Source organism: Balaenoptera ricei, chromosome 8 (genome assembly GCF_028023285.1).
Source record: "Balaenoptera ricei isolate mBalRic1 chromosome 8, mBalRic1.hap2, whole genome shotgun sequence".
Lineage (NCBI taxonomy): Eukaryota > Metazoa > Chordata > Mammalia > Artiodactyla > Balaenopteridae > Balaenoptera > Balaenoptera ricei.
In genome coordinates this window covers 58,053,487-58,072,316 of record NC_082646.1, presented here as the reverse complement: position 1 = coordinate 58,072,316, position 18,830 = coordinate 58,053,487, and the positions used below count along the sequence as shown (strand labels likewise).

The 18,830-nt window shown below is 38.4% G+C and overlaps 1 protein-coding gene across 7 annotated transcripts in view; it reads right to left on the bottom strand.

The window, feature by feature from the left end:
- GDPD4 (glycerophosphodiester phosphodiesterase domain containing 4) overlaps positions 1-18,830 on the bottom strand; it is a 138,886-nt gene that overhangs the window by 18,590 nt on the left and 101,466 nt on the right. For all 7 annotated transcript variants that reach the window (XM_059930731.1, XM_059930733.1, XM_059930737.1 and 4 more), the window contains one exon: positions 11,427-11,574. In XM_059930731.1, coding sequence (XP_059786714.1) covers positions 11,427-11,574 — 148 coding nt within the window. The remainder of the gene's footprint in view (positions 1-11,426; positions 11,575-18,830) is intronic.

Here is an 18,830-nt window from a genome sequence, read left to right as displayed (position 1 = left end):
TGACTTCCAGTGCTCTATGTTTTCATGGTATGGCTTCCAAAACCTGGCTGTGCATCCAAATCTACCTGAGCAGCTTTTAGTAATACAGGTTCCTGGGCCTCACTACAGACTCAGGAATTAGAATTTCTGTATTTTTAACAAGCTTCCCAGGAACAAGTAACCAGTCCGTGAACCAGCATTTAGGAATCCTTCTCCTAAATCATCATGCTTCAGATAAATATGTTGAAATTATAATTCTTAACTAACATGCCAACTTCTCCAGTCTCCTTGCCTGAATCACCCATTTCACAGAGCTCCATCTTCTAGGTTCTCTTGTATGAGTTTTTCATTTCGCTAGTTTACTCATCCCTTTCCACCTTCATTGTCCCCCTTCTAGTATTACTTGATGGTACTGGGGCTATCATTTTTATTTTTTCTTATGCCATTTCCACCCTATCCCAAGGTCTTTCCTTGGACTGATTAACAATGATAATAATAATAACAATAACATGAACTATCATGACAAAGATGAGAACAACTAACATTAATGAGAATTTACAGGAGTTAAGGAAGCATTCCAAGCACTTCAAAGGTATTTTCACAGCTAATCCTCACAACAGCTCTACTACGCATGTACATTAGAAGCTCTTAACCAACTTCCAGTAAACTGAGGCTCTTAATCCTCTCTGGGAACCTGACTGACCAGTGCTTTGGCCTGCTTCAGGATGCCCACCAAGTGAGTTGTACCGTCACCAAGAATCAGTTGTTCTTACTACCCAAATGGCTTAGAACAGCTGTACCAGTTGTTAAAATTGTGCAGTGTAGTTCAGTGTTACTTAAATCTGTAAAATCTGAGTTAAAAAGTATGTCATTTTCAAGGAAACTAAGTCGATGCTTTGAAAAACTTGATGAAGAAAGAAAAGGTCATTACAAAATAAACTGCTTTTGATTTAGGTATAAGAGAAACCCTAAGAGATGAGGGGAGGATTATAAAAAATTGGGTGGCTTCCTCCTTCCTGTCATTTCTCCAAATGACTTCATGTTCTTGTTTTTTTTTTAATTTTTAAAAATATTTATTTATTTATGCATCTTGGCTGCGCCGGGTCTTAGTTGAGGCATGCAGGATCTTTTAGTTTCGGCATGCAGGATCTTTTTGTTGTGGCATACAGACTCTTAGTTGCAGCATGCAGACCTCTTAGTTGTGGCATGCAGACTTAGTTGCAGCATGCAGGCTTTTTGGTTGTGGCATACGGGAATTTTTAGTTGCAGCATGCGGGTTTCTTAGTTGTGGCATGCAGACTTCTTAGTTACAGCATGCGGGCTCTTAGCTGTGGCATGTGGGCTTCTTAGTTGTGGCATGTGGGTTCTTAGCTGCAGCATGCGGACTTCTTAGTTGTGGCAGGTAGACTTCTTAGTTGCGGCATGCGGGCTTCTTAGTTGTGACATGCAGATTTCTTAGTTGCGGGCTCTTAGTTGTGGCATGCAGGATCTTTTAGTTGCTTCTTAGTTGCAACATGTGAACTCTTAGTTGAGGCATGTATGCGGGATCTAGTTCCCTGACCAGGGATTGAGGCCAGGCCTCCTGCATTGGGAGCGCAGAGTCTTACCCTCTGGACCACCAGGGAAGTCCCTCAAGTTCTTGTTGTGCTTTAAGGAAACAAAACTTAGAAATCATAGATGGTTCATTGGGAAGTATACAAAAGCAAGAGAATACAGAATTCAATCAGCTGAAATACACTCAAAGGAAAGACGTCAAAAAGTGAATGAATACTTTAAATTAAAATGTGTGAGGTATGTATGTGGTAGATTGTTTATAAAAACGACCAAAATATTCCTCCCAAAATGCAGGTCTATATGCAATGTGACTTTGCTCTTCCTCTTCATCAAAAGGTAAAGTCTGTTTCTTCCCTGCCCCACCTTGAATCTGGACTTGACCATGTGATTTTCTTTGGCCGATGGAACATTAGCAAACATCATACTGGGAGATCCTTGAAAAGGTATGTGCATTGGGACTTCACCTCTCTTGCTGCTGAGAACCCAATGCCACCAGGTGAACATGCACAAGCTGGATTCCTTGAGGATGACTGACCAAACGAAGAGAGACCACACTCATCTCAGGTAAGACCACAGACATATGAATGGGGCCATCCTACCACTTAGTCCAGCCAAACTGGCTGAGCACAGAGAAACCACTCAGCCATCATAGAGAATGTGACAAATATTTGTTTCTTTTAAGCCACTAACTATTAGGTACGTTTTTTAAAATGTAGTAAAAAGCTAATAGACTGTATATCATTCATTTCATGATTCCCCATTTAAAATTTTTGAATTAAGAGACTGCTAAGCAGACAGGATTATTTTGGATAAAATTGCTTCTATTGTAGTATTTTTTAACATCTTTATTGGAGTATAATTGCTTTACAATGGTGTGTTAGTTTCTGCTGTATAACAAAGTGAATCAGCTATACAAATACATATATCCTCCCTCTTGCAGCTCCCTCCCACCCTCCCTATCCCACTCCTCTAGGTGGTCATAAAATTCCAAGCTGATCCCTCTGTGCTGTGTGGCTGTTTCCTACTAGCCATCTATTTGAGATTTGGTAGTGTGTATATGTCCATGCCACTCTCTCACTTCGTCCCAGCTTACCCTTACCCTTCCCCCTCCCCATGTCCTCAAGTCCATTCTCTACGTCTGCATTTTTCTTCCTGTCCTGCCCTTAGGTTCTTCAGAACCTTTTTTTTTTCCTTTTTTTTTTTACATTCCATATATATGTGTTAGCATACAGTATTTGTTTTTCTCTTTCTGACTTACTTCACTCTGTATGACAGACTCTAACTCCATCCACCTCACTACAAGTAACTCAATTTCGTTTCTTTTTATAGCTGAGTAATATTCCATTGTATATATGTGCCACATCTTCTTTATCCATTCATCCGATGATGGACACTTAGGTTGCTTCCATGTCCTGGCTATTGTAAATAGTGCTGCAATGAACATTGTGGTACATGACTCTTTTTGAATTATGGTTTTCTCAGGGTATATTCCCAGTAGTGGAATTGCTGGGTCGTACGGTAGATCTATTCTTAGTTTTTGAAGGAATCTCCATACTGTTCTCCATAGTGGCTGTATCAATTTACATTCCCACCAACAGTGCAAGAGGGTTCCCTTTTCTCCACACCCTCTCTAGCATTTATTACTTGTTGATATTCTGATGATGGCCATTCCGACTGGTGTGAGGTGATACCTCATTGTAGTTTTGATTTGCATTTCTCTATGATTAGTGATGTTGAGCATCCTTTCATGTGTTTCTTGGCAATCTGTATATCTTCTTGGAAGAAATGTCTATTTAGGTCTTCTGCCCATTTTTGGATTGGGTTGTTTGTTTTTTTGTTATTGAGTTGCATGAGCTGCTTGTAAATCTTGGAGATTAATCCTTTGTCAGTTGCTTCATTTGCAAATATTTTCTCCCATTCTGAGGGTTGTCTTTTGGTCTTGTTCATTGTTTCCTTTGCTGTGCAAAAGCTTTTAAGTTTCATTAGGTCCCATTTTTTATTTTTGTTTTTATTTCCATTTCTCTAGGAGGTGGGTCAAAAAGGATCTTGCTGTGATTTATGTCATAGAGTGGTCTGCCTATGTTTTCCTCTAAGAGTTTTATAGTGTCTGGCCTTATATTTCGGTCTTTAATCCATTTTGAGTTTATTTTTGTGTATGGTGCTAGGGAGTGTTCTAATTTCATTCTTTTACATGTAGCTGTCCAGTTTTCACAGCACCACTTACTGAAGGGGCTGTCTTTTCTCCATTGTATATTGTGGCCTCCTTTGTCAAAGATAAGGTGACAATATGTGCATGGGATTACCTCTGGGCTTTCTATACTGTTCCATTGATCTATATTTCTGTGTTTGTGCCAGTACCATACTGTCTTGATTACTGTAGCTTTGTAGTATAGTCTGAAGTCAGGGAGCCTGATTCCTCCAGCTCCGTTTTTCTTTCTCAAGATTGCTTTGGCTATTTGGGATCTTTTGTTTCCATACAAATTATGAAATTTTTTGTTCTGGTTCTGTGAAAAATGCCATTGGTAGTTTGATAGGGATTGCATTGAATCTGTAGATTGCTTTCAGTAGTATAGTCATTTTCACAGTGTTGATTCTTCCAATCCAAGAACATGGTATATCTCTCCATCTGTTGGTATCATCTTTAATTTCTTCCATCAGTGTCTTATAGTTTTCTGCATACAGGTCTTTTGTCTCCTTAGGTAGGTTTATTCCTAGGTATTTTATTCTTTTTGTTGCAGTGGTAAATGGGAGTGTTTCCTTAAATTCCCTGTCAGATTTTTCATCATTAGTGTATAGGAATGCAAGAAATATCTGTGCATTAATTTTCTATCCTGCTACTTTACGAAAATCATTGATTAGCTCTAGTAGTTTTCTGGTAGCATCTTTAGGATTCTCTATGTATAGTATCATGTCATCTACAAACAGTGACGGATTTACTTCTTTTCTGATTTGGATTCCTTTTCTTTCTTTTTCTTCCCTGATTACCGTGGCTAAAACTTCCAAAACAATGTTGAATAAGAGTGGTGAGAGTGGACAACCTTGTCTTGTTCCTGATCTTAGAGGAAATGTTTTCAGTTTTTCACCACTGAGAATGATGTTGGCTGTGGGTTTGTCATATATGGCCTTTGTTATGTTGAGGTAAGTTCCCTCTACGCCTATTTTCTGGAGGGTTTTTGGGTGTTGAATTTTGTCAAAAGTTTTTTCTGAAGCTATTGAGATGATCATATGGTTTTTCTCCTTCAATTTGTTAATATGGTTTATCACATTGATTATTTTGCATATATTGAAGAATCCTTGCATTCCTGAGATAAACCCCACTTGATCACGGTGTATGATCCTTTTAATGTGTTGTTGGATTCTGTTTGCTAGTACTTTGTTGAGGAGTTTTGCATATATGTTCATCAGTGATACTGGCCTGTAGTTTTTTGTGTGACATCTTTGTCTGGTTTTGGTATCAGGGTGACGGTGGCCTCGTAGAATGAGTTTGGGAGTGTTCCTCTCTCTGTTATATCTTGGAAGAGTTAGAGAAGGATAGGTTTTAGCTCTTCTCTAAATGTTTGACGGAATTCGCCTGTGAAGCTATCTGGTCCTGGGCTTTTGCTGGTTGGAAGATTTTTAATCACAGTTTCAATTTCAGTGCTTGTCACTGGTCTGTTTATATTTTCTATTTCCTCCTGATTCAGTCAGAAGGCTATGCATTTCTAAGAATTTGTCTATTTCTTCCAGGTTGTCCATTTTATTGGCATTAGTTGCTTGTAGTAATCTCTCATGATCCTTTGTATTTCTGCAGGGTCAGTGGTTACTTCTCCTTTTACATTTCTAATTCTATTGATTTGCGTCTTCTCCCTTTTTTTCTTGATGAGTCTGGCTAATGGTTTATCAATTTTGTTTATCTTCTCAACGAACCAGCTGTTAGTTTTATTGATCTTTGCCATTGTTTCCTTCATTTCTTTTCCATTTATTTCTGATCTGATCTTTATGATTTCTTTCCGTCTGCTAACGTTGGGGGTTTTTTGTTCTTCTTTCTCTAATTGCTTTAGGTGTAAGGTTAGGTTGTTTATTTGAGATGTTTCTCGTTTCTTGAGGTAGGATTGTATTGCTATAAACTTCCCTCTTAGAACTGCTTTTGCTGCATCCCATAGGGTTTGGGTCATCGTGTTTTCATTGTCATTTGTTTCTAGGTATTTTTTGATTTCCTCTTTGATTTCTCCAGTGATCTCTTGGTTATTTAGTAGTGTATTGTTTAGCCTCCATCTGTTTGTATTTTTTACAGAGTTTTTCCTATAATTGATATCTAGTCTCAAAGCGTTGTGATTCGAAAAGATACTTGATATGATTTCAATTTTCTTAAATTTATCAAGCTTTGATTTGTGACCCAAGATATGATCTATCCTGGAGAATGTTCCATGAGCACTTGAGAAGAAAGTGTATTCTGTTGTTTTTGGATGGAATGTCTGAAAAATATCAATTAAGTCCATCTTGTTTAATGTATCATTTAAAGCTTGTGTTTCCTTATTTATTTTCATTTTGGATGATCTGTCCATTGGTGAAAGTGGGGTGTCAAAGTCCCCTACTATGATGGTGTTACTGTTATTTCCCCTTTTATGGCTGTTACCATTTGCCTTATATATTGAGGTGCTCCTATGTTAGGTGCATAAATATTTACAATTGTTATATCTTCTTCTTGGATTGATCCCTTGATCATTATGTAGTGTCCTTCTTTGTCTCTTGTAACAGTCTTTATTTTAAAGTCTACTTTGGCTGATACGAGAACTGCTACTTCAGCTTTCTTTTGATTACCATTTGCATGGAATATCTTTTTCCATCCCCTCACTTTCATTCTATATTTGTCCCTAGGTCTGAAGTGGGTCTCTTGTAGACAGCATATATATGGGTCTTGTTTTTGTATCCATTCAGCCAGTCTATGTCTTTTGGTTGGAGTATTTAACACATTTACATTTAAGGTAATTATCGATATGTATGTTCCTATTACCATTTTCCTAATTATTTTGGGTTTCTTACTGAAGGTCTTTTCCTTCTGTTGTGTTTTCTGCCTGGAGAAGTTCCTTTAGCATTTGTTGTAAAGCTGGTTTGGTGGTGCTGGATTCTCTTTGCTTTTGCTTGTCTGTAAAAGTTTTAATTTCTCTGTTGAATATGAATGAGATCCTTGCTGGGTAGAGTAATCTTGGTTGTACCTTTTTCCCTTTCATCACTTTCAATATGTCCTGCCACTCCCTTCTGGCTTGCGGAGTTTCTGCTGAAAGATCAGCTGTTAACCTTATGGGGATTCCCTTGTATGTTATTTGTTGTTTTACCCTTGCTGCTTTTACTTCTTCTTTGTATTTAATTTTTGATAGTTTGGTTAATATGTGTCTTGGCATGTGTCTCCCTGGATTTATCCTGTATGGGACTCTGCACTTCCTGGACTTGATTAACTATTTCCTTTCACATACTAGGGAAGTTTTCAGCTATAATCTATTCAAATATATTCTCAGCCCTTTTCTTTTTCTCTTCTTCTTCTGGGACCCCTATAATTCGAATGTTGGTGCGTTTAATGTTGTCCCAGAGGTCTCTGCGACTGTCGTCAATTCTTTTCATTCTTTTTCCTTTATTCTGCTCTGCAGTAGTTATTTCCACTATTTTATCATCCAGGTCACTTATCTCTTCTACTGCCTCAGTTATTCTGTTATTGATTCCTTCTAGAGAATCTGAAATTTAATTTATTGTGTTGTTCATCATTGTTTGTTTGCTCTTTAGTTCTTCTAGGTCCTTGTTAAACGTTTCTTGTATTTTCTCCATTCTATTTCCAAGATTTTGGATCATCTTTACTATCATTACTCTGAATTCTTTTTCAGGTAGACTGCCTATTTCCTCTTCATGTGTTTTGTCTGGTGGGTTTTTACCTTGCTCCTTCATCTGCTGTGTGTTTCTCTGTCTTCTCATTTTGCTTAACTTACTGTGTTTGGGGTCTCCGTTTTGCAGGCTTCAGTTCGTAGTTCCCGTTGTTTTTCTTGTCTGCCCCCAGTGGGTAAGGTTGGTTCAGTGGGTTGTGTAGGCTTCCTGGTGGAGCGGACTGGTGCCTGTGTTCTGGTGGATGAGGCTGGATCTTGTTTTTCTGGTGGGTCGGACCACGTCCAGTGGTGTGTTTTGGGGTGTCTGTGACCTTATTATGATTTTAGGCAGTCTCTCTGCTAATGTGTGTGGTTGTGTTCCTCTCTTGCTAGTAGTTTGGCACAGAGTGTCCAGCACTGTAGCGTGCTGGTCATTGAGGGGAGCTGGGTGTTAGCATTGAGATGGAGATCTCTGGGAGAGCTTTTGCCATTTGATATTACATGGAGCTGGGAGGTCTCTGGTGGACCAATGTCCTGAACTCGGCTCTCCCACCTCAGAGGCACAGGCCTGACACCCAGCTGGAGCACCAAGACCCTGTCAGCCACATGGCTCAGAAGAAAAGGGAGAAAGGAAAGGAAGGAAGGAAGGAAGGAAGGAAGGAAAGAATAAAATAAAGTTATTAAAATACAAAATTTAAAAATTATTAAAAATAAAAAAAATTAAAAGGAAGGAAAGAAAGAAGAGAGCAACCAAACCAAAAAACAAATCCGTCAATGATAACAAGTGCTAAAAACTACACACACACACACACACACAGACACACACACAAATGGACAGACAGAACCCTAGAACAAATGGTAAAAGCAAAGCTATAAAGGCAAAATCACACAAAGAAGCATACACATACACACAAAAAGAGAAAAAGGAAAAAAATATATATGTATATATAAAAAAATTTAAAAAGGAGAGCAACCAAATCAGTAAACAAATCTACCAACGATAATAAACTCTAAATATTAAACTAAGATAAACATAAAACCAGAAACAAATTAGGTGCAGAAAGCAAACCCCAAGTCTTCAGTTGCTCCCAAAGTCCACTGCCTCAATTTTGGGATGATTCATTGTCTATTCAGGTATTCCAGAGATGCAGGGTACATCAAGTTGATTGTGGAGATTTAATCCGCTGCTCCTGAGGCTGCTGGGAGAAATTTCCCTTTCTCTTCTTTGTTCACACAGCTCCTGGGGTTCAGCTTTGGTTTAGGCCCCACCTCTGCATGTAGGTCGCCTGAGGGCATCTGTTCTTTGCTCAGACAGGACAGGGTTAAAGTAGCAGCTGATTAGGGGGCTCTGGGTCACTCAGGCTGAGGGGAGAGAGGGTTACAGAATGCAGGGCGAGCCTGCGGTGGCAGAGGCCAGCATGACGGTGCAATAGCCTGAGGCATGCCGTGTGTTCTCCAGGGGAAGTTGTCCCTGGATCCCGGGACCCTGGCAGTGGAGGGCTGCACAGACTCCCAGGCAAGGGAGGTGTGGAGAGTGACCTGTGCTTGCACATAGGCTTCTTGGTGGCAGCAGCAGCAGCAGCAGCCTTAGCATTTCATGCCCATCTCTGGTGTCCACGCTGATAGCCGCGGCTCCTGCCCGTCTCTGGAGCTCGTTTAGGCGCTGCTATGAATCCCCTCTCCTCGTGCACCCCGAAACAATGGTCTCTTGCCTCTTAGGCAGTTCCAGACTTTTCCCCAGACTCCCTCCCAGCTAGCTGTGGTGCAGTAGCCCCCTTCAGGCTGTGTTCACGCAGCCAACCCCAGTCCTCTCCCTGGGATTCAACCTCCAAAGTCTGAGCCTCAGCTCCCAGCCCCCACCCGCCCCAGCGGGTGAGTAGACAAGCTTCTCAAGCTGGTGAGTGCTGGTCGGCACCAATCCTCTGTGTGGGAATCTCTCCACTTTGCCCTCTGCACCCCTGTTGCTCTCCTCCTTGGCTCTGAAGCTTCCCCCCCGCCACTCCCTGTCTCTGCCAGTGAAGGGGCTTCCTAATGTGTGGAAACCTTTCCTCCTTCACAGCTCCCTCCCAGAGGTGCAGGTCCCATCCCTATTCTTTTGTCTCTGTTTTTCTTTTTTCTTTTGCCCTACCCAGGTACGTGGGGAGTTTCTTGCCTTTTGGGAAGTCTGAGGTCTTCTGCCAGCGTCCAGTAAGCGTTCTATGGGAGTTGTTCCACATGTAGATGGATTTCAGATGTATTTGTGGGGAGGAAGATGATCTCCACGTCTTACTCCTCCACCATCTTGAAGGTTTCCCTATTGTAGTATTTTTATCCCCAATTTACAAATAAACAAATAACCTGTCTGAGGCCCAGACAGGTTAACTAACATTTCCAAGTTCACACAGTAAGTGGTTAGAGCCAAGATTTGAATCTGCATATTCTAACCCAGAGTGTAGGCTGCTTAGGAAAGCCTTTGGGATACTGGCCCCACCCCCCTGAACAAAGTGACTTTGGGTCCTTTAAAAAAGCCCAGGCCAGGTGTAGAAGGAAGTTTTTTATTTACATTCTTTTATACTCTTTGAATTTTGAATCACATGAATTTATTATCAACTCAAATATGAATTAAAACATTAAAATGAAAAGTTTTACTTAATAAAGTTTTATTTGATATATCCAAAGGGACAACTTTAAGACATTACTGATTTAGGGGGATAGGATTATGGAGGAGAGTATTGCTTTCTAATTTATAGATTTTTATAATGATTGAATTTTATATAATGAACAAGTTTACTTTGCAATCAATTTTAAAAAACAAAAATGTTAGAAAAGTATATAGTACATACATGAAGCGGGATAGTATGGGGACAGACAAGTGGAGAGGCTTTACCTATGTCAAGGGACCTGCCATCCAAGGTTTCCTTGAGGGTCATCTACAGAAAACTGCCCAAGCCACCAAGAAAGAAGGGGTAAGCAATTTTACACTGCCGCCAGAGTAGTGTACTGAGTACTGTACTGAGTAGTACTCAGTGCAGTACTAGCCCTATGAGATTGTGCCCTTGGCCTTGATCCCCTTTCTCCTGCTCCTGACCCTGCTCAAGACAGAAACAAGGGCCAGTGAACCTGGAGTTATGGAGAAAGCAACAAGAAATATTTAGGCCTCTCATTTAAAAAGCTTTAATTTTCAAGGCAGTTTAGAGTCTGGGTTATTCTCTGGGCTAGACTGTTGATGCTGAACTGAGACTTTTTGGTGACTAAACTGTACTTCAAGAAATTATCTAAGAGTGACTAGAAAAGCTATGGGATCTGAGTGAGACCTCATTCAAGGGCAGGGAAAGATCTAGTTCACAGAGCAGTTTAAAGAGTCAGTGGAGAGAAATTAAGCTGTTTTCTGTTATAGATGTCCGATTCAGTCAACATACTCTACACTGATGTGAAAAACAGCTTCTGAAGCAGTTAACTGGTTAGTTGGGGTTCCCTCTACAGACAGTAAGTGGTGGGATTTAGCTGGGATTAAAACACAGGTCTTCAGGTCCCCCACACTTCTGGCCGTAAGCAGTAGCAGGACAGAAGGGGAAATCAAGCTCGGTGGCTGGACACTCACTCTCCTTTTCAAAAGCATTTTGCTCAGGACACACAGTTTTCACTTTGGAATCAAGTACACTTGATTTTCTCCCCACACCCCATGCCACTGTCATTGTTCTGTGCCTACAGGAAGGTGTGGCTGCAGTAACAAAACTCTGGAGTCAGACCTCATTTTGAATCTTGTATCATGTGAAGCTACAAACTTCAGATCCCCCATGGGGATACTCCTAGTGGCTAACTCAGAGGGTTAAATTACATAATGCATGAAAGGCACAGTGTGAGGATTCAATAAACAGCAATTATTATAGCAATATTAATTTCTGTGAAAATCACAGAAAGATCTGGGTGAGAGAAGGCGGAGTACCATCTCCAATGTCACATAAATCTCTGCTCTTAAGCAGCTTCCCTGGGGACTGCACAATGGGCAATGTAGGGGTGGGGTGGGGGACAGAGACCCCTATTGTACCAGAGTTGGAAGAACAATCTGGACTATCAGCTCACCATGAAGAAGTAAGGGTGATTTATCTCATTCAGGACCTGAATGTTGTCTGTGGTCACTGAGTAAATGCTGGAGCACCAGGCCAGTGAGAAAAGCCAAGGTTCATTGACGATGTATAAGTTGATGTTGATGTTAACTGCTTTATATTCTCTGGGAAGAAAAAGAACCCACAGGAGATTTAGACTTAATCTCACTCTCATCATGTAAAAGGGAAACAGCCACGGTGTTTGTGAAAGGCTGTTGCTTAAATCACCAGAAGTAGTTGGTAGTAGGACAACTTATGATATGACATGCAGAATGAGCTCATGTTACAGTGCGATAAAGAACTGGATTTAATACCTTTGCTCCTGTACCAACAGTAGTATTTTAGTAAACTGGCTTCCTAAGGGAAAGAGAAGGGAAAGAAGGAGGAGAGGGAGAGAGGGAGGGAGGGAGGGAGGGAGGGAGGGAGGAAGGAAGGAGAGATGGAGGGAAAGAAAAAAAAAAAGAAAAGCCCTAACTGTAGAATTTGCCAATTTCCATGGTGTAAATACTCCCACAATTTGCTCCCATAAGCTGAAATGAACCAGCTCCAGTACACTATTGTGTAGCAAATGTACTTACTTCCATCAGAGTACTTACCACACTCTACTCTATTTATCTGCTTTCCTATCAGTCTTCTTTACTTGACTGTAAGCAAATTAAAAGCAGAGACTCTGTCTTACTCATCTCTGTATATCCAGTACCTAGCATACCTGCCTTCAGAAATAGTTAAAGGAAGGAATGAAGAAATGAACACCAATTTGGTAAATATTTAAATTTCAAATATAAAGAATTTTTATAAGCATTGAGTAGGGGGAATGGAACACAACACTTCCCAATGTCAGAACTTCAAATGTCAGTAAATATTTGTGCACTATCTACAGAAACAGTAGAAGAACACCTAGTCAAGCTGTCATTTTCAGAGATTATATTTCTCAGAAAATACACCAGGTAAGTGCCTTCAAAAGACTTTTTAAACCCTGAGATGGTATAGCATATTGAAAACAGCTCTGTACAAGCCTGGGTTTGAATCCCAGCCACATACTAACTTGGCAAGTTCTTAGGCTCAGTGTATAAACTGTAAAATAAAAATAACCATACTACCTTTACAGGAGTGCCTGCCATTAGTTACCCAATACGTTAGATTGTCTTTAAGACAATTCTACAGATCACCTAAAGATAAATTTAAAAAATAGAAATAAGGAAATGGTTTTGAAAAAGCTACTTTTTATACTTTTTGAAACCAACACTCAAAAACCAAACACATTTCTATATATTAATAAACATACAGAAATTTAAAACAATACTATTAGCAATCACTCCAAAGAAAATTAAATAATTAGGTATAAACTTAACAAAACAAGGAAGGATCTGAAAGCTGTAAACTGCATAATAGTGATGAAAGAATATGTTTAAAACATAGGAGAAATCTTTGAGATCTAAGAGGTAGACAAAGAACTCTTAGACTTGACACTAAAAGCATGATCCATAAAAGGTAAAATTGACAAGTTAGACCTCATCAAAATTTTAAAATTCTGCTCTGTGGGAGACTCTGTTAAGAGGATGCTACAGACCAGCCATACTGGGACAAATTATTTACAAACAACATATGCATGGGCTTCCCTGGTGGCGCAGTGGTTGAGAGTCTGCCTGCTAATGCAGGGGACACGGGTTCGCGCCCTGGTCTGGGAAGATCCCACATGCCGCGGAGCAACTGGGCCCGTGAGCCACGACTGCTGAGCCTGCGCGTCTGGAGCCTGTGCTCCCCAATAAGAGAGGCCACGACAGTGAGAGGCCCGTGCACTGCGATGAAGAGTGGCCCCCGCTTGCCGCAAGTACAGAAAGCCCTAGCACAGAAACGAAGACCCAACATAGCAATCAATCAATCAATAAATAAATCTTTAAAAAAAAAAAATATGCAACAGAGGACTAGTATCTATAATATAGAGAGAACCCTCAAAATTCAATAATAAAAAAAATTCAAGCAATTCAGTTAGAAAGGATATGAAGAGACATTTCACTGAAGAGGGTATACCATTGGAAAATAAACACATGATAATATGGGCAACATCATTAGCCATCAGAGAATGAAAATTAAAACCACAATGAGATGTCACTACACACCTATTGGAATGGCTACAATAATATAGTGACAATGCCAAAAATTGGTAAGGATGTAGAGGCTCTAGGTCATTATACATTGCTGGCAGGAACATAAAAGTTTCCCAAAAAAAGTTTGGCAGTTTTCATAAAACTAGACAAGTAATTACCATAACCCAGCAACTGCATTCTTAGGTATTTATCTCATAAAAACACTTATTTCACAGGAGAGGATTCTTGGAAGGTGGCAGAGAAGGAAACACCAGGAATTTCTCTCCCAACCTAGACAACAACTGCACTAAAAGAATCTGCCTAATATAACTATTTTGTAGCTATGGAATCTATTGAAGGCTTTCAACTTCCAGGGGAGTTTTGGATGGTAAGTTATAGTTAACTTTGGTTGATTTCATCACTTGGCACAGTAGCAGTTACAGTACACCAGCCCCATGGCAGGCAGCTGTGCCCATGTTCCTGAAGAAGCTTGCACAAACCTTGTAGGAGCCAAGGTGAGCCAAAAGGATGCTATCCTTCATATATTAGGGATCTGTGCTCTGATCACTGATTGATGCTTCCATTCACAGAGCTGTAGACAGAGTAGGGAAGCCATGATTTTTGTACCTCCCCCCACTGTTGCAAACCCCTCCCACTCCCACTGAAGTGACTACCAGGGGTTAAAAGGGCCAGCACTCTTTCCTCCCCACCTTTTATTTTTCTTTTTTTCCCTTTTTGGGAGTCATACATTAAAGACTAGGACATGCAAAAGCAATTTATATATGGGGAAAATTAGAAAGTGACCATGTATGAGCAGGGAAAGGAACACAAGAGATTTGAGAAGAACTCAGGCTGATCCTTGGCACAGAGACAGCCAACAACAACAAATAAACAAATAACAAAAATACAGCATACCTTGAGGAAGGGAAGAATCTGATTTCCAGAGTTACCAGATTATTAGATTGAAATATACATTTTTCAACAAAAAAAAATCGCAAGGCATACTAAGAAACAAGAAAATAGGGTCCATTCAAAGGAAAAAAAATAAATTGATAAAAACTGTTCCCAGAGAAGAGTTGTTGGCAGATATGCTAGACAAAGACTTGGAAACAAATCTCTTAAAGATACTCAAAGAACTAAAGGAAGATGTAGATAAAGTTTAAAAATGTATAAACAAAATTTAAATATTAATAAAGGAACATAAATCCTAACAAAGAAACCAAAAAGAATTCTAGAACTGAACAGTATAGTAACTGAAATGAAAATTTTGATATTAGGATCCAAAGGCAGATTTGAGCAGGTGGAAGAAAGAATTGGTGAACTTGAAGATAGGCCAATAGACGTTAACCATTCTGAAGAACAGAAAGAAAAAAAATTGAAGAAAAGTGAACAGCCTAAAATATCTATGGGACACCATCAAACAGATCAATATATGCATTCTTGGATTCCCAAAAGGAAAAGAGAAAGAGAACAGGACAGAAAGAATATTTGAAGAAATAATGGCTTAAAACTTCTCAAATTTGATCAAAGACATGAAGGAAAACATCCAAGAAGATCAACAACCTCCAAGTAAGATGAATTCAAAGGGACTCACACTGAGACGCATTATAATCAGACTTTCAAAAGCCAGAGAGAGAATACTGAAAGCACCAAGAGAGAAACGACTTGTCTCATACAAGGGATCCTCAACATCACCAGCAGATTTCTCATCAGAACTTTGGAGGCCAGAAGGCAGTGGACCAACCTATTCAAAGTGTTAAAATACTGTCAGTGAAGGATCCTATATCCAGAAAAACTGTCATTCAGAAGTGAGAAACAAATTAAGATATTCTCAGAAGAACTAAAGCTGAGGGAGTTCATGGCCACTAGACTCACCTTGCAAGAAAAACTAAATGGAGTCCTGCAAGGTGAAATGAATGGACACTAGACAGTTACTCAGAATTGAATGAAGAAATAAAGATCTCAATAAAAGCAAATATATGGGCAATTATAAAAGCTAGTATTATTGTAACAATGGTTTGTAACTGTACTTTTTATTTTCTACATGATTTGAGACTAGTATATCTAAAGAAAAAAATAATTATTAGCCTAAATGTTAGTATTATTGTAAATTTGGTTTGTAGCTCCAAAAGTTGTTTTCTATGTAATTTGAGACTAATGCATTTTTTTAAATTACTAGTTTATGTTTTGGTGCACACAATGTATAAAGATTTAATTTTCTGACATTAACAACCCAGAAAGGTAGGAACAGATCTGTAAAGGAACAGAGTTTTTCTATATTATTGAAGTTAAGCTGATATAAGTTCAAATAAGAGTGTTAAAGCTTTAGTATAGTAAATGTAATTCCCATGGTAACCAAAAATAAAATAGATATAGAATATACACCCCCAAAAAATGAGAAAAGGATTTAAACATTTCACTATAAAAGATCAACAAAACAACAAAGAAAATTGTAATGCAGAAACCAAAGGGACAAAAAAGCTATAAGGCATATAGAAAGTAAAGAAAAAAAAAACAGATGACAGAAACAAAATAACAAATATTTACAGAAATGACAGAAGTAACAGTGTGACAAAATCCCTCCTTGTCAGTAATTATTTTAAATGTAATTGGGTCAACCTCTCTAAGTAAAAGACAGAGACTGGCAGAACAGATAAAACATATGTTTCAATTCATGATGTCTACAAGAGACTCACTTTATATTCAAAGACACAGATAGATTACAAGGGAAAGGATGGAAAGACAGTCCATGCAGATAGTAACCAACAAGAGCAGGGGTGGCTATGCTGATGTTAGACAAAATAGGCTTTATATCAAGGTTATAAGAGACAAAGAAGGACATTATATATTAATAAGAGATTCAATACAGCAAGAAGATACAACAGTTGTAAACATTTACACACCTAATGACAGACCAGCAAAATTTACAGAGCAAAAACTGACAGAATTGAAGGGAGAAATAGACAGCTGTACAATAATCATTAGAGATTTCAATATCCCACTCTCAACAATGGATAGAACAACCACACCAAAGGTAAGCAAGGAAATAGAGTACTTAATCAACACAAGGACTAACTATATCTAACAGACATATATATAACACTCAGCCCAACACTAACAACATACACATTCTTCTCAAGTGCACACTTTGCAAGATAGACCCCATGTTAGGCAACAAATTAAGACTTGATAGATTCAAACAGACTGATACCATGCAAAGTATCTCCTCCAACCACAACAAGATGAAATTAGAAGTCAATAACCGAAGGAAAACTGGAAAATTCACATATTCGTGGAACTTAACACACTTTTAAACTACCAATGGATCAAAAAAGAAATCACAAGGGAAATTACAAAATACTTGGAGACAAATGAGAATAAAAACACAACATACCAAAACTATGGCATGCAGCAAAAGTGGTGCTGGGGATAAATTCATAGTTATACATGCTCACATTTAAAAAACAAGGAAGATCTCAAATCAGCATCCTAACTTTGTAACTTAAGGAACTAGAAAAAGAAGAACAAATTGATCCAACATAGCAAAAGAAAGAAAATAATAAAGATTAGAGCAGATATAAATGAAATAGAAAACAGAAAACCAAGAGAGAAAATCAATGAACCCAAAGGTTAGTTCTTCAAAAAGATCAACAAAATTGATAAACCTTTATCTAGATGTACTATTAATAAAAAGAGAAACTCAAATTACTGAAAGCAGAAATAAAATTGGGGACATTACTACCAATTTTACAGAAATAAAAAGGATTATAAGAGAGTACTATGAACAGTTGTATCCCAACAAATTGGATAACCTAGCTGAAACAAATTCCTAGAAACACAAAACCTACCTTTTAATCATAAAGAATTAGAAAATGCAAATAGACATACAATGAATAAGGAGATTGAATCATTAACCAAAAACCTTCCAACAAAGAAAAGTCCTGGACCCACTGCCTTCACTGTTGAATTCCACAAAACGTTTCAAGAAGAACTAATACTAACCCATTAGGACAGCTACATCAAGAAAAAAAAAAAAAAACAGAAATCAACAAGGGTGCGGAGGACATAGAGAAATTGGAACCTCTGTGTACTGTTGGTACAGCTGTTATGGAAAGCAGTGTGACAGTTCCTCAAAATATTAAAAACAGAATTACCATATGATCAGAAAGTCCACTTAATGGATATATTGCCAAAACAATTGAAAGAAGGGTCTTGAAGAGATATTTGTACACCCATATTCATAGCAGCATTATTCACTATAGCTAGAATGTGGAAGCAACTCAAGTGTTCATCAGCTGATGAATGAATAAGCAAACTGTGGTATATACATGCAGTGGAATATTATTTAGCCTTAAAAAAGAAAGAAATTCTGCAATGGATGGATTTAACATGGATGAACCTAGAGGATTTTATGCTAAGTGAAATAAGCCAGTTGCAAAAAGACAAATACTACATGATTCCACTTATATAAGTCAAAATCAGAGAAAGAAAGCAGAATGGTGGTTGCCAGGGTCTGGGGGTTGGGGAGTTGGTAGGGATGTTATTGTTTAATGAGTATAGAATTTGAGCTTACAAGACAAAAAGAGTTAGGTAGCTTGATGGCAGAGATGGCTGCACAATGTAATGAATGTATATTAAAATGACTGAACTGTATGTTTACAAATGATTAAAACAGTACATTTTATATTATGTGTATTTTTACCACAGTTAAAACATTTTTAAAAAATGACTAAAATCTGAATAAACTATAGGCTTTTAGTTTAAAAACCTTATGTTCACATGAAAACCTGTACACAAATGTTCATAACAGATTTATTTATAATAGCTCATAAACAGAAACAGTCAGATAGCCTTAAGTTGGTGAATGATTAAACGAACTTCAGTACCTCCACACAATGGAATACTACTCAGCAATGAAAAGGATAAACTATTGATATATATATAATAACCTGGATAACTCTCAAAGGGAATTATATTGAATGAAAAAAAACCAGTCACAACAGGTTATATACTCTATGATACTATCTATATTACATTCTCAAAATGACAAAATAATAAAAGTAGAGAACAGATTAGTGATTGTGAAGAGCTAGGGTTTGGGGTGAGGGGAAGTGGATGGAAGTAAGGGGAGTGTAGTTATCAAAGGGAAACAAAAAGAATACTTCCAGTGATGAAACTAGTCTATGTCTTGGTTGTGGCACTGGATATACAACCCTACACATGTGATAAAACTGCACAGAGCTATATATACAAACACACACAAGATGAATATAAGTAAAACTGGGGAAATCTGA